The 26,130-nt window shown below is 34.5% G+C and overlaps 2 protein-coding genes across 3 annotated transcripts in view; both read left to right on the top strand.

The window, feature by feature from the left end:
- Positions 1-26,130, top strand: part of LOC126744523 (protein kinase C and casein kinase substrate in neurons protein 1) — a 95,043-nt gene that overhangs the window by 30,342 nt on the left and 38,571 nt on the right. The gene's annotated exons all lie outside the window — the stretch shown is intronic.
- On the top strand, positions 20,723-23,527 carry LOC126744518 (uncharacterized). Its single transcript, XM_050451953.1, has one exon. The coding sequence runs from the start codon at positions 20,773-20,775 to the stop codon at positions 23,470-23,472; it is 2,700 nt and encodes an 899-aa protein (XP_050307910.1). The 5' UTR covers positions 20,723-20,772; the 3' UTR covers positions 23,473-23,527.

Below are 26,130 nucleotides of genomic sequence, written 5' to 3'. Positions count from 1 at the left end.
GTGAATTTTAAACTTCAAGACCATAAATTTTGATGTTAAAGTAAATAGTTTCATGGCAACAAAAGCTTTTTAAATATTAGGCTTAGGTGCCTGCCTCATTTTATCAGAATGAAATTCAGAAGGTACCACATTAGTAGAAAGAAAATTTCTTTAATGGGTATTATGAGAACTATTAAAATATAATAATTAAAACCTGTAAGCGTCATTTAAATAATTTTATAATTTTTAATACGTTAAATGAATTCAAAATAGTCCAAAATAATCAAAATAAATCATAAAAATAGAATAAACACCTTGTAAAACAACTGGGCGCTTGGGCGACTCCAAAGTAGAGCACACTTATTCCCGTAAAATTAATTAATTAAAAAGAAGTTAAGCAAAACTCATTAATTTGATTAATACGAATTGATATGTTTTAAACTTGCTCAGTGATTTTCCTTTTACGATAACCATTTAATTCATGTTCACCAACATTTAACCACTTTACTTTAATATACCAAAATTCATTATTCACCAATTTATTACTTTTATCCGTTTGTTAAATGTCCCAGTGACGAAAACGTACTGATATTGAATGATATACAATCGTTCAATATGCCAAAACGTGAGCACTACATTACTCATAAACCGTAGCCAAAATGCTACCAAAAACATTATCATAAAACATGAGATTGAGACAGCAATCTCCGATCTAGACCACTTGACGATAACACACTTTGTACTGAGGGGTGCAATGGACACCAAAACGCGAGGGTCCTCTCCAAATACAAAGCCTTGTTAAATACAACGAGCTGTGCAATGGTCCCAGACCAGCTCAGTATCTTAACAAAAAACAATTAACAATCGTCACAACAACACAAGCAAGACAAACAACAATCGGTCATTAATATATTTCATTAATCACATTCTTAATTAAAAAGGTAAAATATCGGTGTAATCAATAAGATAGAAATAAGCATACTCTGTGATAATACTCACCCTTTCTTGTAGTAAAACACTACACCAAACCAACACAGCTTATTTCACGTCGCAACACCCTTTATTGTTTTTATTAAATAACTTCACTCTTTAGTGACCAAAACTCAAATGAATTTTATAAACCAAATATTTATCTCAGACTCTTTTATCCAAACCCATAAAAATAATTCCCGAGGGGAAACGCTAAGTGTAAACCGTATTTGGTTACTTACGGTACCGCTGAGCTAGCTTTAGTTTTGTAAATATCCTGGACCTCTTTTCGGTCAGACCCATAAATTTCATCTTAATGACTAAGAAAAATATTTCAGTTCTTTAGAAAATAAACAGGATCTTACAAAAATTAAAATGTATTTATTCAACAACTAAAAATGAAAAATGCTTTTGCATTTAGATATACCGAGTGATACAGGAAAAAGGAACACTTAATAACTATTTTACTCTTTAAGATAAACAAATGAAATTTCTGAGAACAATGATCCTGCATTTGGTGCTTTTTGTTTTATACTCAGAAAAAAAAACAATTTTTTAAATTGTAAAATAGGGTGCCATGAATGCGTTGAAGGTTTTAATTTTTAATCAAGTAATCATGGAAAAAATAGATTTCATTGCATTCTATGCCTTATCTTGTACACGCCTATTTAAAATGTCCAGACCAGTAATTTTGGCATTTACTTTATTTTTTTTAAATATCACATTATTGGGAACAGCCAATTTTGAAATGTAGATTTTATTTCCATATAATTTAATATAGTTAGTTTTTAAATCATTTGATAAATAAGCCCATAAGAAGAAAAAAACTAAGTCACATAAATAAACGCATTTAATTAATAAAAGGCTTTGATTTGTTGAATAAGAAGGAGGCTGCATTTTCACGCGTTCTTTAATTATTTTTCAATTGACATAATACTTATCTTGTCAAGTGCAGCCTTAGTGTTTACTAATATAGGGTGTTTTTTTAGAGGTTTGGATTTTAAGTTGTCAAAACTGTTTCTGGTGATTGTCAATTTGACAGTTGGTGTATTCGTGGTCAGTACAGTTTGCCATTTCACAATGAATAGACTTACTCCAGAACAACGCTTTCAAATTGTGCAAATATATTTTGAAAATCATAGTTCAATTCGCGAAACTTACCGTGCGCTGCGTCCATTTTACGGTCGACATAATCGGCCATCCGAACAAGTTATTCGAAAAACCATGGATCGTTTTCGTACCACGCATACTCTAGTTGATAATACGCATCCACAAAGACGCCATACAGTGCGCACAGAAGAAGTTATTGCTGCTGTGGAGCATAGTGTTGAAGAGGACCCGAATGAGTCGATTCGCCATCGTGCACAACAATTGGGGCTGTGCCCATCCACTTTGTGGAAGATTTTGCGGCAAGATCTTGGCTTGCGAGCTTACAAGATCCAACTTGTGCAAGAACTGAAACCGCGTGACCATTATGCGCGCCGTACGTTCGGTGAATGGGCGGAAAACAGTATTCAGCTTGACCCATTTTTTCAATCCAAAATTTTGTTTAGCGATGAGGCTCATTTTTGGTTGAACGGCTTAATAAACGTCAATAAGCAAAATTGCCGAATTTGGAGTGGAGAAAATCCAGAAGCTTTTGTTGAGACGCCCTTACATCCATTAAAAGTCACAGTTTGGTGCGCTTTATGGTCAGGAGGAATCATTGGCCCATATTTTTTTAACGACCAGAATGTTACAGTCAATGGAGAACGTTATAGAGCCATGATTGCCGACTTTTTTGTTCCTCAGTTGAACCGACTTGATGTGGTAGAGCTTTGGTTTCAACAAGATGGTGCAATGCCACACAGCGCGTGACATTATCAATTTATTGCGGGAAACATTCCATGATCGCATAATTTCACGCAATGGACCTGTGAACTGGCCTCAACGATCGTGTGATTTCACACCCCTGGATTACTTTCTTTGGAGATATGTGAAGTCACACGTCTTCAAAGATAAACCACAGACGTTGGATTACTTGGAAGCAAACATTCGCCGCATTATTGCCGAGATACGGCCTCAGATGCTTGAAAAAGTGGATTCCCGATTACGCTACATTCGAACCAGCCGTGGAGCTCATATGCCCGAAATCATTTTTAAGCACTAATGGCATAATAGTTTTATTTCACTTCAAATTTGTATACCTCTCAAAAAAACACCCTTTAGTTGAAATGTTTACTGACTATATTTCTGAAAAACTGAATTTATACTTGCTATTTAAAAAGTACCAAAAATATTGGTTTGGACATTTTAAATAGGCGTGTAAAAGATTTAAGTTATAAAAGGCAATGAAATCTATTTTTTAGTAATTACCAATTGTACTATTTCAAATAAAAAAGTTCGTGTCACTTCCTGTTAAACCGGAAATAACGAAAAATAATAAAATATGTCAAAAGATGTTCTTATAACTATTCTATTAATATCCAAAATTTCATTTCTTTATCTTGAAAATGGAAAAAGATAGTAGCAAGTGTTCCCTTATTCCTGTGTCATTCGGTATAATACTTGTGTTTGCAAATTTATCATTTTATTATAAATTCATTTGAATAATATTTACATAATTTACTATAAGAAATAAAAGCCCTTTTTATGTTCAAATTTTATAAAAATGGTCGTGTTGGCATAATTTGGGGAGGACGTCAATCTTTTTTTTTATGACTTAAAAGGTGTTTTTTCCGCATCTATAATGGCAACATGACGAATAAAAAATAATTAATTATAAAAAACAAGCGTCATATCTTCACAAGGAATAGTAAAGCTGTAATTAAGGATTAATTCAACAAATATTTAACTCCTTATTATTCTTAAAATGGCACATTTAAGGGCAATTAAATAATACCAAAATTGATAGGTGCAAATTGCCACATTATTTTTATTTTTTTAAAGGTATCGCATATTGTATAATGTACCTAGACGTGCTATACATGGTGATTGATGGTGGATGGTACCTTAGACTTTTACGGAGAACGGAAAATGGATTTTTTTTTTAAATTTGGCCTCATGGATTTTAGCTGGTGTTCTAATGATTAAAATTATATTTGGCGCAATATAGTAGTAGTAGTAAATTTGTTATTTTAATGGAATACTGTGTAAATATCACTTATGATTGTTTTTGTATAAGTTGTTCCTTTATAGATCTTTAGTGGTTTTCGAGAAATTAATTATTTTCTTTATTTTTTGACTAAAACATAGCTCTAAATAAATTTTTATTACTACGGCACTGGAACGCGCAGAATATTGAAATTATACACGTAATTTACGGAAGTATTGTATGTACATTAGTTTTCACTTTAAAAATTTGTTCTACGTTATACATGGTTGCTCAAAATTAACGATTTTACCGCTAGATACAAAAAATGTGATATGTGCATTTTTTTAAGTGGCACACACTGTATATTATAACATATTCTAAAAGGAAATTGAAATCCCTTTCTAACGAGATCTAACGTGCCTATATCTAAGTAGTTCGGTTTCTGAAATAAAAGCAAGTTTCTGTAAAAATTGGAATATTTTGACATATTTGCTTTAGGTGGCCATGAAAGGCCATGACGCAACAATGCTATGCTATTGACGTTTGCAAGTTACATTACAATTTTTGGCTTCAGACATTTTTTTAGTTAAAAAAAAATTAAATTTGGTATTTTTTTAAAGTGAATTGTAACCTCCCCGACCCGTTTAACCCTATAGCCGTCCCAAAATAATAATATTTTTTTGGATCCCAGAACCGGGTCAAAATTGACCCTTTTTTTTGTCAAATTTTTATTTGGAAAAATACGGGAATCATAATAAAAGATGTTTCTATATTTTGCTTTACGTTTATTACATAAATAAACAACTAAAACTTTTTATTCTAAATACATATACCCAAAAAACGTACGGAAAAGAATAACAAACTAAATATTTACTTTGATTTGTCTAAAAAATCACATTAGTCCTTATTCTCCACCCTCGTCTTTTAAACAATAGGAGCATTACTGTTTTAGAAATTTTAATTTCTGAGTGTGTGGGACAAACAAATTTTTGACAGGTTTTGTGGCATATTTGTTATCATTTCCCCGGCACTGAAAACATCTACTTCTTTTTGCGCCCGCGTGGGGATTGGACTGCTTCTTTTTTACTGGAACTGCCGTAGTATCAATAGCTTGACATGTAGCTGCGGAAAACCCTCTACCATCCTCATAAATTTTTTCTGCTCGCCGAACAATATTATCATGGCTCAACATGTTACCTAGTTCTTCTAAAAAAAGTTTCCTTCTTATTTTCAAGTTACCATTAGAACTTTTCCAGTCTGGTTTTTTGTAATCCGGATGACAAAGGCAATATATGAAGCGACATCAAGCCAATTAAAAAATAAACGTAGAGGTCATCTTTTTGTGCATCTTTTGGAAGAGTACTCACGTACTATTTTATCCAAGCAATCGACGCCGCTTTTTGTCTCATTATAGGAGGTTATTATATCAGGTTTAAATTTCAAATCCTTCCCCGCAATGTCATGTTGGTGATGCATTGAAGATAGCAGTACCACAAATTTTTTGGGTTTCGTAACGTAGCACACTAAAGTAAGATTTCGTGTGAAAAGAAACTGTGAATATCCAGTAAGCACTTTGGCAGGCCTTTGTGAGTTTTGTCTCCACAATTGTTAGATTCTGGGACAAAAGATCTTCTCGAGGTCCTTGATTCTTTTCTACTATTCCATTTATTTTTCCTGAATACACTTCAAAATTTTCAGCATCACAAAGGGCCCATACTTTTATACCATATTTGCCCGGTTTACTTGGTATGTAAACTTTGAATGAGCAACGACCCCGGAAAGTTACCAATTGCTCATCAATAGTTCCAAAAGCTGAAGGATTGTAAGATTTTCTGCAATTCTCAGCAAATATCTCAGTGTTCTCACGAATCGGAGCAAGTTTATCCTCCTTTTTTCTCTCAGCCCTTGTAGATAGATCATCGAAACGAAGGTGACGTAAAATGTCAGTGAACCTATTTCTGGACATAGTAGCCTGATAAATAGGCCTGGTGAATGCATTGTTTGTAGTCGACCATAAACTACGTACACTTTCTCTTGATTCTCGAAATTTACCAGTAAGTATAAGGATTCTAAGCAAAGCGAAAAATTCTGTAGTGTCTACCTCAATCCATGATTCCATCTTGACTTCATGACTTTCATTATAGGTGTTTATAAAGTCTTTAGCTTTTTTGTTTGTGTATTTTATAATAATATCTAATAAGTCATTAGAAAAGAACAGCTTAAAACAGTCAATGATAGAATTTATATCTTTGCTTTTATCTGTAAGACCTTTATTTTCTTGCAAGTTATTGCATGTTCTGGATTTTCCTGTTTTATGTGCAACCGAATACCAAGTGCGATTATCAACATAGTACGACTGTTTATTGCTCACTGTTTCGTCTTCTAATGGATCAGGTAAATATATTTGTTCTTCTTCTAACTCTTGAAATGAAAGATTGGCCGTCATGTATCTCAGGCTCTTCATCCGAGGTGTCCCCATCATCTGACAAATTACTAAATGCCTGTTCCAAAGGTATTTCGGTTTCGCACTCGTCATCTGAAGAATGCATCAATATTTCGTAGAGTTCCTTGTCCGATAAACCCTTTTTTATTTTTAGACCACATGGCACTTTACTATTTATTATTGAAAAATAAAATAACCCTCTCACAGTAACGCTTAACAGTAAACTGAACAACAAAGCGATAAATTGGAAATATATGCAACTTATCTTGTTGAGATCTGTAAAAAAGGGAGTTTTAGCATATACCTATTTATCCCAAAACCGGGTAGTCATTTTTTGAAAAAAAAACTAGTATTTTTCTTAAATTTTTACCAAATAAAACATTGTTATGATAAAATTTGAGAATTCATGGGCGCTCACTGAAAAAAAATCAGGGAAGCAAAAGATATTTCAGGATTTTTAAGTTTCGGGTTATCGAAGACCCATATTCGGTACGGCGAGGGTTAAATATAGCGCGGTATGGCAAAAATGGATTTTTCTACTTTCGTTCGTAAAGTAGATACTCACTTTGCACACTTCCCAGAGTGTGTAAAGTTTCACTTTTTACCCACTAATGCGTTTGAGGTTTGACGTTTATTTGACATTTAATTTATCATTTTTCAACAAATGTTTCGACTTTTTGTACCGTAAAGTCGTTTAAGTGCGTAAAGTAGTTTGATATTTATTTTTTTTTATATTTTCTTCTGTAGTAGAAAAAATTTTGAAAAAACTATTAAATTTTGTACGCAAAAACCAAAGATCCTATTCATCGATTTCAAAAAGCACCTTTAGCTAAAAGTCGTTGACTCTAATTCTGAACCTCTGAGGATAAACATTTTTTTGTCTGAAACGTCGCGTCAGGGGCATAACAACACATTTGTGGTTAACACTGGTGGTGGTTGAGATCTTAAACAAGAAATTTTAACCACGTATTCTACGTCAAAAAAGAAGCCCTAGTTTGCTATATAGGGTGTCCCAACTCTATTTACACACGTTTTTTTTTCGCACCCTGTGTATGATATGAAAAAAAAGTTAAGATAAAAAGTGCAGAAATACAGAGTGTTTCAAAAACTAAAGTTTTCATTGTCAAATAAGTTGTTTTAAATGGAACGCCCTGTATATTTTACCAAATTTTTGCTCTTCATTTAATTCTACATAAAAGATGTATACATCAAATATTTAATGTATTTTGTGTTATACATTTTTGATGTAGAATTTAGTAAAGTGTATGTCACTAAACCAGCGAGTTTAGAAGATTTAAAAGAACAAATACGCCGGGAAATTAGAAATATTACTTCAGATGTCATAGACAACCTTCAAAAAGGATTTTTAAATCGCCTTGGTTATTCTCAGGTTTTTAACGGTGCTCAATTCGAATATTTAATTTAGTATAGGTATTTCTTTAATTTTACATTTTATCATCATTTTTCGTTCAAAATTGCTTATATAATCACTATTCATTTGTACCATATCCCTTGTAAAAATTGCGTTCTTTTTGATTCTGCATTAAAAAATGGTAGTTTCCATTTAAAACACATATTGATGACGTCATATTTTTTTTTTTGAGGCACCCTGTATATTTAATTTCCACGTAGAAAAACCCCAAACCAAATATTAAAATCGACGGGTTTGGGCATTTTACAGAACGGTCCATTTCATTTTTATTGAATTTATCCACTACTTTACGGATGAACTGTATATACATATAGAGACAGAAATTTATGGAATTGTTGTTTTTTTTTAAATCTATAGGAATATATAGTAAATAAACAAAGTAATATTATATCAGATGAGCCAATGTGGGTATGCAAATTTCAAACTAATCAAATCAAATCAAATGTGCTTTATTGTCATAAGAGATAATCTTGTCGACAAAGCTGTATGGGAAGAATGGCATTACCATACATAGGTACAAACAAAAAAAAACACATATACAATACACAAATCATACATAAGTATAAAATAGCAACTAAAATAGTGCTCAAAAAAAAAAATCTCTTACAGCAAAACTTAAGTACTACATACACCTTTTTGACAGGGCACAGACAAATATGCGTCAGAAAATATAAAAAATATAATGTCATATGTTAAAATCTATCTAAAAAGAAGTCATTTACTTCATAGTAGCCTCTAGCAACCAACAATTTTTTAACCCTTTTCCTAAAGACTCTATTACTTTGCACTTCCTTAATATCCGCTGGAAGATGTTTAAACATTTTTTTACTATCAAATATAAATGACCTTTTTTTTAATGAGTTTGATGGTACGGGCAAAATCACATCATTAGCCCTTCTGCTGCTATAATGGTGCCTATCTCCAACATTGACATCTCTGTACTTTTTGTGAATTAAGTACACCGTTTCCAGTATAAATAAAGAAGGCAACGTAAGGATTTTGTGAGTAATAAAAAGTTCTCTACATGAATCTCTTATACCTACTTTGCAAATATATCTGATAGCCCTCTTTTGCAAGATAAAAACACTCATGAATAATTGATCGGTACACCCACCCCAAAAACACAAACCATACTTCAGATGTGACTCAGTCAGTGCAAAATAGGCATTCCTGGCCATACCAAACTCTACTTCTCTTGTTATAATTTTAAGGGCATAACAATTAGACGCTAACTTGTTGCACAATAATCTGATATGACTTTCAAACTTCAGTTTATTGTCAAGACTTATTCCCAAGAACTTATTCTCATTTAAATTATTTAAATCAATGTTTCCAAGGCAAACTCTGCTCAAACTGCATTTAAAGTTGCATGACATTTGTTTTAAGAACATTTAAAGTTAGCTTGTTGCAGTCACATCATTTTTTAATTTTGGCTAAATCCCTATTTACTGTATTACTTAGGTTTTCAACACTAACATCATGCCAAAGTACCGTTGCATCATCTGCAAATTGAATAAATATACCTTGTATATCAAGGTTTGCCATATCATTTATATATATCAGAAACAAAATGGACCTAACACTGATCCCTGTGGGACACCATGTGAAACAGGCTGCTGTTTTGAGAAGGAACCACCTGAGGAAACACTTTGATACCTTTGCAGAGCTGACCCCCGAAAACCATAACGCTCAAGCTTCCACAGCAGTATTCCGTGATCAACACAATCAAAGGCCTTGGTCAGATCACAGAACACTGCTGCATCCAACCCGCCACTGTTCAGTCCCAAAAAGAGGGACTCTAGGAATGAGAAAATAGCGTCAGACGTTCCCTTACCTTCCTGGAATCCAAGTTGTTTGCTTCCAATTATATTTTTTTGGGTCAAATAGGACATCATGCTAGTCTTTCAATAATTTTGGTGTAATAAAGTGCTGACAGCAGTGCTATGGGTCTATAATTAAAGTGAATGAAGACTATTTAATCTCCTGTGCAGAGGGACAAAACTTCTTAGCTCAGCTTGTGTATTTAAGCACTTATTATGAGAGAACATTTCTTTATTGATTTCTAGGTCTTCCAAAAAATCCAAACGCATAAAATTTTTACTCTTGACATTGACCAAAATTTTTGAATCTTTGTCGGGATCAAATTTGTGTTTAAAAAATTTTATATGGTGTCCAAATGTGGGCTTGTTAGGATTTTTTAGGTGTTCATCAATCCTAATATTTAAGGAACTACAAGTTCTCCCAATATATGATGTTTCGCATTCGCCACAGTTTAATTTGTATACACCACTTTTTTCTAATTTGTTAATTTTGTTCTTAGAATTTACTAAAATTTTGCTTAAATTATTATTTATCTTGTAAGAGAATTTTATACTTGGCACATGTTCTTTAATTGCTTGGGAATTATTTTTAGTAAGAATATTCTTTAAAAAAGGGATACAAATTTATTTTTAACTGTTTTTTTTTTGTTAAATAAACACTTTCTCTCAAATTTTTTGTTTTAACTTTTTAAATCTTTTTATCAATAAAGTTTGGGTTATAACCATTATTGTAAGCTATTTGTTTGATAATGTTGACTTCTGCGTTATAATCTGATGGTGAAAGTGGTGTATTAGTCAATCTGTGGATATACGAGTTGAAAATTGCCATTTTATGCCGAAAAGGATGGTTGAAGTAACAATGAATTGCGTGATCTGTCTGCGTTGATTTTCTATAAATACTAAAGTCTACATGATTAACTCTCCTATGAATAGTGAGGTCTAAAAAGTTTAAGGTTTTATTATTTTCAATTTATTTTTTTATATATATTTCTTTTTTTTACTTGACATTTGGATTTATTTGAATTTGTATTTTAAACGTTATTGTAAATTTAAATACTTAAGTAGATTTTGTAGTAAGATTGTACCTAGTACCAGTAGATTAGCCCTAGGCTAGACTGCGCTCTGTATTACCATGTAACTTTTTTTTTGCTACTAAAAAGTCTTCTTTTATTACTAATATTATTATTATGCTGCTACCATTCGTCATTTTTTGACCGACGATGATTGGCCGAACAGGTACCGTATAATGGCATGCTAGATCTCCCGATCTTATCCCTTTGGATTTTTTTGTAGGGAGTTATCTAAAAACCAAAGTCTTGACTCCCTTGAAGATCTTCGAAATATAATTGTTAATTAATAACGCTCGGAATGTGCGCAGACGTTTTGAACAACAATTGTATTTTTGTATAGAGGTCAACGAAGATCATTTTCAACATTTAATAAAATAGGTCTTAGATACTTTTTTTCTCTTAAAATAAGGTTTATTTATTACTAACATACGTAGAGAATAAAATTGCTTTGGCTGTGGAGGGTGAGGGGATGACGTCAAAGAAATGCGATGTCTATCAATAAATGTTTCCCTTAATATTAAATTTGACGTGTTCGGCCGTTTTTGGCTAAACAATTTATTTTTCAAGATTTTTAGGGTAAAATGTTTTGTCTCGGACACCCTGTATATAAGGGCCAATTTTAAAAAAATCCAAGATGATAATATTTTAGATATTAGCAGCAACGTTCTAAGACTAGAAATATTTCAGATTAATTCAGCAAAATCTGGTCCTATGACCCATTCAATATACCTATACATTTAACCTACTGTCGATCGTCAAATATTTAAAATTTCACAATAATTTAAAAAAAATCGTTTTGTCTCGTAGGCAAACCATGATTTGATAAGTGCATAGTAGCACATGTATATACTCATTTGTATATAGCAGACAACATACTTTAAAAAAATATGCTGACAAATCAATATATTATAAGGAACCTATTAAAAATAACGCCAAGATAATGAATATAATATTTTTGTTTTACGAATTTGCAATTTTCAATTTTTACCTATCATTCCGTGTCATAAGCTTTTATACAGGGTGGTGCAGTTCAGAAGCAAACAGAGAACCACAAAATAATATCTGTTTCTATTATAAACTATATTCGAAAAATGCTTCCTGACAAAGATAGAAGGTGTATATTGAAATTTAATATTTTATTTAAAAAATTAATAAATAAATATTTAAATGAAATTTGGCACGTTTAATCTTTAATCTTCCTTGTTTAGGTTGACTTTCGAGTCTCTGTTTTTCAAAAATATCTCAATTCTATCAGATGAATCCTTTTTTTTTAATATCTACTTTTCTTTTTTGTTACCTTTTTAGGTCAAAGCTTAAATATATGCTACTGTGGTGTAGAAGTCATGTTATGAGGTGCACGTTACCGCAATAAAAAAAAAAACTCAAAATAACATTGTTGAAATTTCGTCATTCAGGGTAAATGGCTAACCAAAATATGAAAAATTCCCGAATTCTTATCGTTTGTGATTGATGCCAAAAGCCTAAAATCAAAAAGGTGGGATCTCCACTTCTATCGTTTTTTGAAAAACTCAAGTCCGAAAATATAGACTTGATTTTCTAACTAAAAGATAAGTCCTACAAAAAAATTTACTAATCAAAATTTAATTGATAGTCCTCATTTTATTTTTTTAACAGAACATCGGCTAAAAATTAATTAATGTTTTGATTTTCCTAATTATTCTGTGCTGTCTGTATTTTCACAAGAACCAATTCTATACATGGTGGTACGATGATTCTCCTGCATGATGAGCTTATCAAGGATGTTGGTTTTATAAAGTCTGATGATTTTTTAGATTTAAATGTTGAAAAGGAATTCGAAACATGTGTTATTGTTGACTCAAAGATTAACATATATATATGGTCTGCTTGTATAGATCTCCCAATGGCAATTACGACTCATTTTTTTGTAGACTGGAGCAATTGTTAACAAGTATTCCGTTACATTCACGCATTTTGTTGACAGTAGACTTAAATATAAATTTTTTAAACAAAAATAATATCAACACACGGCGCCTTGAAAACCTAATGTTAACTTTTAATTTTCATATGCATGTGGTGGAAACGACACGCATTACAGCTGGGTCCTCTACACGCTTAGATTATGTATGTACACATTTTTTGGATTTAGGGATTGACACCAATATTGTAAACCCAGGTCTCTCGGATCATGAGGCTGTTATTGCTAATTTTAATATTTTCTCAAATTCATTTTTTGATGTAAACTTGCCAATAGCCTAACACACGTCAAAGATAAAAGATGAACAATAGTTCTACTGAACGACATTTAAACGCTAGTTACATATAGATAAATAAATATATAAAAATAAATAAAAACACACATATCAGAATTGAGATTTCAGATTGTCTTCACTACTATAAAATACATTTATTAATAAAATATTCTTAACTCTACTTTTAAATTGAGTTGTAGGAAGATCTGTTATGTTACATAGCAAATTGTTGTAAAATTTAATTGTGCAATTCCCTGGTCCAATCTGACACCTCCTTAGCCTCCAATAGGCCGGAACAAAACCACACCTGTGTGTAGTGTTATGACTCTGCACATTTCTATGGGTCTCAAAGTGCTCCCCATGCCTCTTAACAAACATAAGGTTCTCAAGGATATACAATGAGGGTACAGTAAGAATTCCCAGAGTCCCATAGGCCAATCTACAGTCGTCCCTAAACCCAAGACCTGCAAGAACTCTTGGTTCCCAAGACCTCAAGAAGCTTGGGGTCCAGGTGTACCCCTAGGAACTTCACACTAGTAACATCCGCGTTTTCAGCCCGGGTGTCTCTAAGAGCAAAAACACCGCTTTGTCTCGTTGAGCAGGAACCTGTTTGATGGTCGACTGTGCAGACCTGGAACCTCTAAGAGAGTCCGCAAGTGTGTCAGCTGCAAAGGATACCGTGACGTCATCGGCGAAGAGTGTGTATGTAGCGTTTGATTCAATGCTTGCAAGGTCGTTAATATAAATTAGAAATAGTATGGGTCCAAGGACGGAGCCCTGAGGAACACCAATATTAACAACACTCTCCCCCGACAACACCCCAGACACCCTCACAGATTGTAGCCTGTTCCTGAGGTATGACTCGAGCAACTTGACACTCTGTGGACAGAAGTTGTTTGTTTGTAGTTTTTCTAGAAGTATCCCATAGTCCACACAATCAAACGCCTTACTCAAGTCGGAGAACAGTGCTGAATTTCATACTATGAAAGGATTCCGAATGCGGTTGTGGTCCTATTCTTTCTGAAACCAAACTGTGATCCAGAGAAATAGTTGTTACTTTCAAAGAAATTTGTAATTTGCAAAGCCGTGGCCTTTTCTACTATTTTAAAGATACTTGGGGAGCAGTGCAACCAGCCTATAGTTCTCAGGGTCTTTTCAGGAATTGATTCCGCCTTTTTTAAATATGGCTTTAAATACTTGTCTCTAATATTCTGCCTGACAACATTATTTGCAATTGGGTATGGTATCTAACTCTTCTGCAAAAATTGGCTTCTGATCCGATCTCCTAAAAAAGTGACTCCCATACCATAAAAATATGATAGTAGGTATGCACCTACACTAAACATAACAAAAACATGTACACACTTTGTTATTAATATTATTATTAGTATTTATTTTATGCAGGAAAAAACTAATAAAATAAAGAACTCTGGTATTGATTTTATTTTTTTGCACCAAAACGGTGTGTCGGACCGCAAAAATGCAAGGTCAAATTACTTGCAAATCCTCATAAAGTTGCCTAACCATCTATCTCTGCTTTTTTTGATATACATAAATGATCTCGAAAGCAGTGATCCTAGTATTCCTAGTGCTGATCTTATTCTCTTTGCTGACACAAACTTAATAAAAAAAGGCATATGCACTTGGTGATTTACACATGAATCTACAGTAGACACAATCGAAGGTTTCAGATTGGTTTTATTCTAACCAATGAAATATAAATGCAGATAAAAACCAACAACTGTAAATAACTACTCGCAATTTAGATTTGGCTAATGTTAGCAACGCATCTGTTATCTTTCTTAAAATAAAAATTGATTCCGAACTTCTGTGGGATGCATATGCCCTGGAATGGCATCTGGCGTTTTTGCACTTCGGAGCTTGATTCAAAAAGTGTCTCTTAAAGTTGCACTGTCTGCTTGCTTTGCATATCTCCTATGGGATTTTAGTATGGGGGCATGCAACCAATGGGGGCCGTATTTTCTCCCTTCAGAGAAAGCCCATTAGAATCCTCAAAAACCTGAACCATAGGGCGGAATGTAGAATGCATTTCTCAAGACTCAATATTTTAACTATGCCCTGTTTATATATCTACTATTGTCTATAGCATGTCAGGGCCAATATCAATAACTATGAAACTTTTGAAGATGTACATACACATTTTATTTTTTATGGCCCCATGTTTTATAATAAGTTGCCACTTCAAATTAGAATATTGCTTCTCAATAAGTTTAAAGTAGTGTTAAAAAAATATCTTGTGGTTAAGAGTTTTCAATCAATGAATTTATTAATAATAACTTTACTGACGTTATAAATTATGCACATTGGATTTAAGCTTGTGTAAGTCTGCCTTTGCTTTTGGCCAATATGTAATTCATTGACTTGTGTAAGCTTTTGTGTTAGCACCAATAAAGTACTTTGTCTTTGTATCATTTAAAACCTAAAAAAATTGCTTAAAGCGTTTTTAATACAGAGGGAAAATGACGATTTTTTTGAAAAAATTTCAACTCCCTATATTTTGGAAACGAGGTGACACTTCCGACCATCGATGTCCTATCTCAAACTATTTTTTTATGGTTCTTGGATATACTGTAGCATTTTTGACTATTTGAAAGGGGACACCCTATACAGGGTGTTACTTAAAGGTATGTCATAATTTAAAAGGGACATTCCTGGACCGATTTTAAGTCAAAAAGTTCATATAAACATGGGTCCTAAAATTATTAGTTTTTAAGATACAGGGTGTTAAAGTTTTATTTTTTTTTCGTTTTTAATAAATTTTTCAAATACGTTTTAAAATATTGAACTGAATTTTGGCACAGGATATTATGGCATAAAAACATATTTTTTAGATGTTTACCTACTTTTTTTTAGCGACTAGTGGCGTAGCTATGATGAAGTTTTAATACAATTTTACAAAAAAAATACTACGCCATTGACTTACGAAAAAAATTATGATTTTATCTTAATTACCAATCAATTATAAACAAAAAATTCCTCCATGACTTTTGCTGTAAATCTTACCGTTTGGGTGTAATCGTTAATTAAAAAAACGTCTTTTATGCATAAAATGCATCTTTAAAAATTATGGAAATAAATCAAGTTAGCTTGCTCGTTGCCAGCAAATGTTTTTTTGTTGTTGTAAACATTATGACACTGACATTAATGATTATTTTTGATTGTGTTAAGTTTGATTTTATTTTTAGTTTTTATTAGGTACATTTTTCAAATATTTATTTTCAAGCTATTTTTTACAAACTGGTGAACAAAAAGCAACAACAATTAAATACAATACATACATACATACATAATTTACAACAAATGTTGGAAATGACCACCTCTTGCCTCTATGCAGGCTTCTGCTCTTCTTCTCATAGAATCACGAACTCTTTCGAAAATTCCAGGCGTGTTTGAAGCAAAGGCAAATCATTTTGGAGAAAATTACAATAATTCTGTCCGTTAAGGCGTCCTGGTAAAAAAGATGGTCCAATTAAATGATCGGATACGATACCGATGCAAACGTTTATTGAAAATTGTTCTTGAAAATGTTTCTCTGTAATCGCATGAGGGTTTTCTTGAGCCCAGTAATGATGGTTATGGAAATGGATTATTGCATTTCTGGAGAAATTAGCTTCGTCCGTAAACAAGATGTTCGCACCAAATTGAGGATTTTGTTTTACTTTTTGGAGATATCATCTACAAAATTGCGTACGCGGTTCATAATCTCTAAGAAGCAATGCCTGAACCCTGATGTGAAAAGGATATAACAAAGAATCCCTTAAAATTTCTCATACCGTCTTGTAGCAGATGTTCAATACCATACCAATTTTTCGTGTACTTGTGGTTCTGATCCTCTTCGACTGCATGTAGGACAGCCTCTTCAACTGCCGGTGTCCTAACTGTACAATTGATTGATAATTAAGATAAAATCATATTTTTTTCGTAAGTCAATGGCGTAGTATTTTTTTTGTAAAATTGTATTAAAACTTCATCATAGCTACGCCACTAGTTGCTAAAAAAAAGTAGGTGAACATCTAAAAAATATGTTTTTATGCCATAATATCCTGTGCCAAAATTCAGTTCAATATTTTAAACCGTATTTAAAAAATTTATTAAAAACGAAAAAAAAATAAAACTTTAACACCCTGTATCTTAAAAACTAAGCATTTTAGGACCCATGTTTATATGAACTTTTCGACTTAAAATCGGTCCAGGAATGTCCCTTTTAAATTATGACATACCTTTAAGTAACACCCTGTATAGACGTGAAGCTGTCTGTACTGGTGTATTAATGTTTCTCACCTGTATCTCGAAACCTAAAAATCGTAGAACCTTGAAAAAAAATTTTTTTGTCATAAAAGTGGCCCGAAAAAAAAAAGCCGGAAATTGTTTTGTAGTTTATTACTCAGCCACTAGGGGGTGTTGCAGCTACTTCAACAAATAAAATTCTATTTTCGCTAAAAAACTTCCAATAACGTGGATCAAAAAATATTATAGCAACAATCATTAATTTAAAATATATACAAAAAAACTCATTAATTTATATAAGTAAAAAAATGTACAATCATGTTCCTCTATGTGTTAGACATATATCGGATGTTAAGAAATTTAAAAGAGAATTAAAGATGCTTTTATTGGCTTAAAACTACTTTTTAAGGCATATTATAACCTGGACGACTTTTTTAATGATAGGTTTTAACCTTGGTCATGTTGGAAAGTTTTTTTTCTCTAGGTTTGTCAACAAGTTTACCTTTATTTAGTAATTGATTGTTTTATTTAGTTATCTTTAATTCAAGTATGTTTAAAAAGTTTTTTCTTCTTGTGTTTAATTTTGTTCATTGTTTTGTCAATTTTTGAAATTGTATTTTTGTTTTGTTTTTTTAGCTTGTAGGATGCTTGTACACAAGATTATTCTTACGTAATATAGCACATTTTCTTTCTTTCTTTCAATCTGTGAAGATGCCCTTACAAAAAGTATTCTGTCAGATGTCAAATAGACTGGTGGGAGGAGTTTTTAACTTCAGTGAGAAAAACAATTTAAAGTCAACTGAGACTGAGAGGTAGACCGATTTTTTTGAAATAATTTTTGTTTTACATGCCATTTATTGCTTTATTTTTTTTTCCCAATAAATTATTATTCTTAGCTTTTGCTAAAATCTGCTATGGGGGGCGTTGACTTGTGACATACTCTATTCGACCAATTATTTCGAAAAACTAAAATGCAACCATATATATTTTTTTACGTCATTAAATGCAGGAAAAGCCCAATAAGATGGCGAAAACCGCATACCAATATCAAAGTCAAAAATAATTTATTATCTTAGATATTAGAAACATAACGTAACAATTACTATACAAAGCAATACCTATGGTAAATGTATAGGTATTTCTTAATCAGGGATTTGTCAAAATATATGAACGTACATACGGGGTATCCCAAAAGTATGGACACACCCAAAAATCTTGGGAAATTTGGGCGCTAGAACAATTCTTTAAATACAAAAGTTTTGGGGAATCAATCGGTGCATCTGATGGTGACCTTAAATTTGATCTTGAGCTTGACCTTCAAGGTTATTTGATTGGTCAAAGCGATTTTTTTAAATGAGAACCCCTATTTTTGACACCGGATTCTGAAAGAGCGGAAAATTTTACGTTCGAGTATGTATTGAGGTATGAGGTTGAAGTAATCCCAAGAGCTCAAATAATAAGGATTTCCATTTGAAGAAATCAGGTCGACCTTCAAATGACCTTGAAAATGAGGTTCGGCGTCAAATCCAAGGTCACCGTTGGGTTTCTCGTTAAGACTTACCTAGGGTATGACCTTTATTTGTTTTCTTTTACCTCTCGGGATTACTTCAACCTCAGACCTTAATACATACCCGGACGTAAAATTTTCCGCTCTTTCAGAATCCGGTGTCAAAAATAAAGGTTTCCATTTAAACAAATCGCTTTGACCTTCAAATAACCTTAAAGGTCAAGCTCAAGGTGAAGTTTTAGGTCACCATCAGATGCACCGATTGATTCCCCAAAACTTTTGTATCTAAAGATTTTTTCTAGCGCCCATATTTCCTAAGATTTTTGGGTGTGTCCATACTTTTGGGACACCCTGTATAATAAAAATAGAATAATATATAAAACAATAAACATACACATATTTGGTATGCAGTATACACTCTAACATTTATAACATTTTAAGAAGGTTTTAAACTCATCAACCGTATAAAAAATATCGCTAAAGAGCAGTGTTTTAACTTTAATCAAAACACTGCTCTTCAGTGATATCACCTTATTTTTTTATATTTTAGTGTTCCATTTAAAAAAACTTGAGTTTGGTTCATAACTAAAAAATAGTAAATATTTGGCAAAAAATTTTATCTACACTGTGTTCTACGGAAAAAAAATCTATAAGAATATTATTTTACCTTTTCGATAAGTTAAAGGATAACGGAGATACGAAGAGGGTCTCAAAATCGCATTCCGTTAACGTTAAAAATAACGGAGATGCCCTGCAAAAGTAGCCAAATAAACTAGCAAGAGCATCATGTTTAGAACAATGTGTACTTTTTTTTTTACTTAAAAATTATGATAGTTTTTTTTTTGTATACATTTTTAATATAGTTATGTTAGTTAAAAATAATGTGACACTACCCAATACAAATATGTCAGTAAAGTCCGGGCCTATTAACATAAGAAATCAACATCAGCTAGTAAAACTCCTTATGAAAAAGGTCCACAGATTTCATGAGTATCAAAATTCATAATGCACTTCCAGAGTGCTACAAAGTAGTAAAGCGCCAATAATAAAAAGCTTTCTATTGAAACATCCTTTCTACTCTTTTAAAGAATATTTCGAGCATAAGACTGAAAAATGAGAGTATGTAAGATTGGTTTAGATAAATGCTTATTGTATCTTTAGTTTTATATGTGTAATTTTTTTTAATACTGAACCTGCTACTTTTAAAATTATTTAATGTTAGTTTTAGGCATTTTATTAATAAATAGTTTTTACCGATTTTAATTTGCTATTTTATAACCAATAACGTAATATATTGATTTAATTTTTAATATCGTTGACACCCGGTATACAGTAATGACCATATTAAGGGATATTAAGTTGTTCCGTATCACATACAAAAAAAAATCATAAATTAACGTTACCAAAAGGCAAGTGGTGATTATTACAAATAGTTTGAGTATAATTCGATTGAATTCGGTCCTGAATTAATAAAAAAAAAACTTCCACTGGAGAATTACAAAAATAAGAAAATTATGTACAAGTGTTTTATTTCCTCAAGAATTTCTCTACTTTTAAAACATGTATTTAAAAGTTCTATATTTTTCTTCAACTAAATATTTGAATAAAATGTTTTTTTTTTGACACTTAAAAACATTGTTTTTTTGCACGAAAATTACCAACAATAGCTATAACTTTGGCCTATTTTTTTTAATACACATATGTATGTAGTGAGTTAACATTTGACAATTTTTCTACCTTATTTGAGTTACCTTGATTAATAAAAAATAAAGTATTTTTTAAATAAAATATACATAACAATATTTGTTATTTATTTAAAATAACGCGTTGGTTCGGTATTACGATATGCAATAATGTATACTTAAACAAATGGTAATTAATCATATATCGGTCATATGTTTTATTGCAACGGCACGCATTTTTTTCATATAAATACGCTGCGAGGAATCTAATTATCATCACAGTACCAACAACTAGCCGTCCTATTAACTAGTCGCACCATGAAAGAACTGTCTTCTCTCTTTATTTTGGGAGTTTTCTCCTTGTCGGTACTCTGTGCAGAAATTAAGAAACCCGAGCCTCCTACAGTGAACGCTGTTGACATTATCGCCAGGACCAACAAGACTGACGATGGCGAAGGAACCAACGTGGCCGAAGAACAAGGAAACAAACGAACGAAAAAATCCACCACTACAACTTTCTGTGTAGAAATAAGACCCAGCGACTCGCATCAAAAGCCTTACCAAGTCTGCGAGCCAGCTGCTCCAACACCCTCCTACTCAGCTCCAGCACCAGCTTATGAGGCTCCCGCTGCAGCTCCAAGCTACCACGCTGCACCCGCACCAGCAGCCTACTCTGCTCCAGCTCCAGCTAAAAGTTATGCCGCTCCTTCTTCAGCATATCCTACCAAGCCCTACGCCGCTCCAGCTCCGGCTGCCAAGCCCTACTCTGCCGCCCACGCTGCTCCTTCTTACACTTCTTACAGAAGCGCCAACGAGGAAGAACTCGAGGAATCTAACTGGTCAAACATGATGCAAATGAGAATGGCTGATGCTGAGGATCTCGAACAGATGGAACAGCAAATGCGCACCGATGATTCCCAAGAAAAAGAAATGGACGAAGACAACTCTATGATGCGCAAAGCCAGCGGCTACGGCTATGGAGCTCCTTCTTATGGAGGAGGTGTTGGACCCAGCGCGGCTCTCGCTGGTGCTGGAGGATATGGAGGTGGTGAGGGATACGGATCTTCCTTGGCATACGTTCCTGCTGAACCCAAAAAGAAGCACCACCAAGGACTTGTTATCACCTGTCAACCAAATTTAGCTGGTTACGCTCATGGACTTGCAGGTGCCGATCACGGAGGTGGTGCCGGTTATGGTGCCTACCGTTCTGCTGGTTATGGAAAACCTTATTCCTATGGTTCATACGCTCCGCAAGCCGTTTATAAGCCTTCAGCTTATAAGGTCCCATCTTACACTGCTCCAGCAGTCTATAAAGCTCCAAGTTACTCTGCTCCAGCGCCAAGCTACTCCGCACCGGCCTACAGTGCCCCTGCTTCTGCTTACTCTGCTCCTGCTCCAGCCTATTCTGCTTCAGCTACTTCATACTCTGCCCCATCTTACACCGCTCCTGCCCCATCATATTCTGCTCCAGCTCCGGCATCATCTTACTCCGCTCCTGCCCCGTCATATGCTGTTCCGGCTCCGGCCTATTCTGGTTCGGTTCCTTCATACTCTGCCCCATCTTATTCGGCTCCTGCACCATCATATGCTGCTCCAGCTCCGGCATACAAAGCTCCAGCCGCATCTTATGCCGCTCCAGCCCCGTCATATGCTGCTCCAGCTCCGGCATACAAAGCTCCAGCCGCATCTTATGCCGCTCCTGCCCCGTCATATTCTGCTTCAGCGCCAGCTTACGCTGCCCCAGCAGCAACTTACTCCGCTCCTGCCCCAGCCTCAGCTTATGCTGCTGCCGCAGCCTATGCTGCCCCAGCACCAGTATATTCTGCTCCGGCTGTAGCCCCATCATACTCTGCTCCGGCGCCAGCGTACAAACCTGCTTCTTACTCAGCTCCTGCCCCGTCATATTCTGCTCCAGCTCCGGCATATAAGGCTCCATCCTACAGTGCCCCAGCACCAGCGTACTCTGCTCCCGCACCAGCCTACTCTGCTCCAGCACCAGCCTACTCTGCTCCAGCACCAGCCTACTCTGCTCCAGCACCAGCCTACTCTGCTCCAGCTCCAACATATTCTGCACCAGCTCAAGCATACAAAGCCCCAGCACCAACGTACTCTGCTCCCGCTCCAGTATATAATGCCCCAGCACCATCCTACTCTGCTTCAGCTCCAGCATATTCTGCTCCCGCCCCAGCACCATCCTACTCTGCTCCAGCTCCAGCATACAAAGCTCCAGCCCCAGCCTACTCAGCTCCAGCCCCAGCCTACTCTGCTCCAGCTCCAGCATACTCTGCTCCCGCCCCAGCGCCAGTCTACTCTGCTCCAGTTCCAGCGTATAAAGCTCCAGCCCCAGCCTACTCAGCTCCAGCATACAAAGCTCCAGCCCCAGCCTACTCAGCTCCAGCATATTCTGCTCCCGCCCCAGCACCAGCCTACTCTGCTCCCGCTCCAGCGTACAAAGCTCCAGCCCCAGCCTACTCAGCTCCAGCTCCAGCATACAAAGCTCCAGCACCATCCTACTCTGCTCCTGCTCCGGCATATTCTGCTTCGGCTTCAGCAGCAGCATACAAAGCGCCAGCAACTTACGGAGCTTCAGCCTCAAGTAGTGCGTACAGTGGATCGGTTCCCAGCTACAAACCTCCAGCCACTTACGGAGCGTCCCCTTCAAGCTACAAAGCTCCAGCCTACTACAGATCTGCTGAAAACGAAGATGCCACTTCTGTGGAAAAAGTGGATAAGAAAGTAGAGCACGAGATGCACAACAAGAACAACACGACCGTCAAAGTTGAGGAAGAGAAAGTGGGCGCTACTCTTGAAAAGAAGGACGGTTGGACTGCTGAGATGAGGGAAGCTACTGACTCGAAGCAGAACTGGACCAATGGGATGCGAGAAGCCGATGAAGCAAAGGCACAAGGTTGGGCCGGTGATAGAAGAGAAGCCACGAAGGAAAAGGATACAGAGAAGATAACTTCCCACATGGCGCAGGATGCCGCAGATACTGTCAAGAATGAAGTTGAAAATTAGTTACTAGTCTTAAGTTTTGTACTTTTTTATGTTGTGAATATACGATTTATCAAGATATTATTTTGGTTTTTCTAATATATCAAACTAAAGTAATTAAATAAAATTTTTTAATGAGATTTTCTAAACCAAAATCTCCAATTTGCATTATACTTCAAAACGGGATGGTTTATAATTTTGAAAATTTGTTGCGAAAACGTTCTTTATGTTGTTGTAGGCCTGCAGAAAACAGAATCAATGAACAGTTGCTCCAGCAGTCCGTGGTGGTTAGGTATTATTTAGAACACAAGACGAAGGAGTAAATAATGATTCATGATACAAATGCTTCAATATTTTTTCCTAAATCTGGCAGAGCATCAAAGAAGTCAACATTAGAGCAGTGCTGGTCCGCCAGTCTTGTTGTCCTTGCCAGGAATGAATTACAGCCATAGTTACTATCAGCAGGGCTATGAAAGAAAATAACTTGAGTTAAGTTACAGAAAGGAGAATATCATAATAAACTGACATGTCTCTCAGGTTTCTTTTGTTTTCAAGCGTTGTTAAATGACAAAGATCCTCAACGTGATAATAATTAGAATAATAGAGATTGGTGACGGGAAAATTTATTGAACTCTTGTTTTATATTTTGGATATGGATACTGTAAGAAGGTGATGACGCACAAGGGAACAATAAAACAGCCGAATGGAGTCAGTGTTCTGAAAATCTACATCTCTTGATAAAGCCTAATATTTGAAGCGATTTCAGATATGTGGGGTCTAAAACTTAAACAGCTCTCAAGTGTGATATCCAAGTCCTTGATGTGTGAAGCAGATTCAAGGATATTGTTATTAATGTAGTAAGAATGATCAATAATATATCAACCATAAAATTATCATTGCACCAATAGCCAACCTGTTCAAGTCACCTCAATCATCAGGCGATTTTACTTTTAGGTATCTTCATGTCATCAGCAAAAAGAATATTGAATAACAAAGGTCCTAAGTGTGACCCTTGTGGCACACCAGATAGTACAGGAATCTCTCTAGATTTATAACCTTGATTTCGAATAACCTAAGTTCTTCTAATCAAAAAAATAGAAAATGTGCGTAATATGTAAGACAAAGTGTACAATCATTCTAAAAACCAAAAAAATTACAAATTCATAGAAGAACCAAAACATATTTCTAAACTATAAAATTTTTAAAAACACATTATCAAAAAATAACAAAACCGGCTTAAGGATAAGTAAAACTGCTGTTAAAAACAGAAGTTGGAGGAAGTAGATTAAACAATAATAAAACAAAAGTATTACAGAATATGAAAATGATGTTAGAGGCTAGGTCAAGAGGTATCGTTAAAAAATTCATTAGGACTATAACATGCCTTAGTTAATAAAAGGAATTTTAATTTGCTTTTGAGCTTTTTAATATTTAATGTCCTAAATTTTTTACTGAGGTATATAAACAGTTTCTGGTAAGGGAGGGTGTAGAGATTGGTAGGGGAAAATTATCTAGCTGATAAGTCATATGACCAGTGTTAGAGGAAGGTGTAGGACATTTATGAATAAGAGTAGCTGTTTTCAGGTTAAAAAGAAAAAATAGAGTTAGAATTTTTGAGATATGAATTAGAGGAGTTTACAAGATTCTCTTAACCCCCCAGAACATACATATCTAACTTCTTTTTTTTTGATTTACAAAAATTATGTTCACTAACCCTTTATTACTTAAGTCCCAAAAAGGCATGTCATGATGAGACTCGATAAGTGCAACCATTTCTCCCACCTCATATTTTGCCATTCTTACTGCAAAACATCCAGATGATTATTTTGATGCAAGACTTAGGAAATGTTCTTCGAATCGAAGGCGACCATCAATGATAATACCAAAGAAGTTGCAGTTTTCTTTGGTTTGCAAAGGATACTCTTCACAACATTATGCCCTGGTCACACTTAAATCCCTTTAATAAAGGTCTTACCCATATTAAACACAAACCTGTTTAACGCACACCACATACAGCAAAAATACTAGTAGTCCTAACACTGAACCTTGAGCTATTCCAGATTTAAGGGATTTAGAATCAGATAAACATTCAGATACTGTAACTCTCTGAGTATTATTTGATAGATAGGATTTCAGCCATTGCAATGCTACATTTTTTAAACCATATTAATTGAGCTTAGACAACAGGATCTACACAACCAAATGCCGCGGCTAGATCACAAAATACTGCCTTCCCCGATTCTCCAAAATTCAAGGACACATAGACACTCTCCAAAAAGCTAAAAACAGCATCATGAGTCCCTTTACCAGCCTTACCTAATCCTCAATACCCCAATTCTCTTTATTTTATGAAGTAAGATTTGGTGATTGACCTTGTCAAAGGCCCTAGAGAAGTCTGTGTACAAGGCATGGACCTAAAAACTTTCCTTTAGGGAACTGGCCAGAAAGTCAGGAAACGTTAGAAGATTTAACACAGTAGAACGACCAGCAACAAAGCCAAACTGTGCATTGATAAGTTGTGATTGAAGAGAGAGTCATAACATCGCAGATAAAACTTTCAAACATCTTAGGATTGGTACTTAGTATGCTGATAGATCTGTCATTTGAGAATTGTTAAATTTTTTCTAGCATGAAGGAAAAATTCCTGATGGAGGCATAAATTTGAAGCACAGAGGCCGTACT

This window comes from Anthonomus grandis, chromosome 14, assembly GCF_022605725.1.
Source record: "Anthonomus grandis grandis chromosome 14, icAntGran1.3, whole genome shotgun sequence".
NCBI lineage: Eukaryota > Metazoa > Arthropoda > Insecta > Coleoptera > Curculionidae > Anthonomus > Anthonomus grandis.
This window is presented reverse-complemented; position numbering and strand designations above follow the sequence as displayed.

Excerpts from the sequence above, each read along its gene's own strand:
- LOC126744518 (XM_050451953.1), top strand. The coding sequence starts at position 20,773 with ATGAAAGAACTGTCTTCTCTCTTTATTTTGGGAGTTTTCTCCTTGTCG.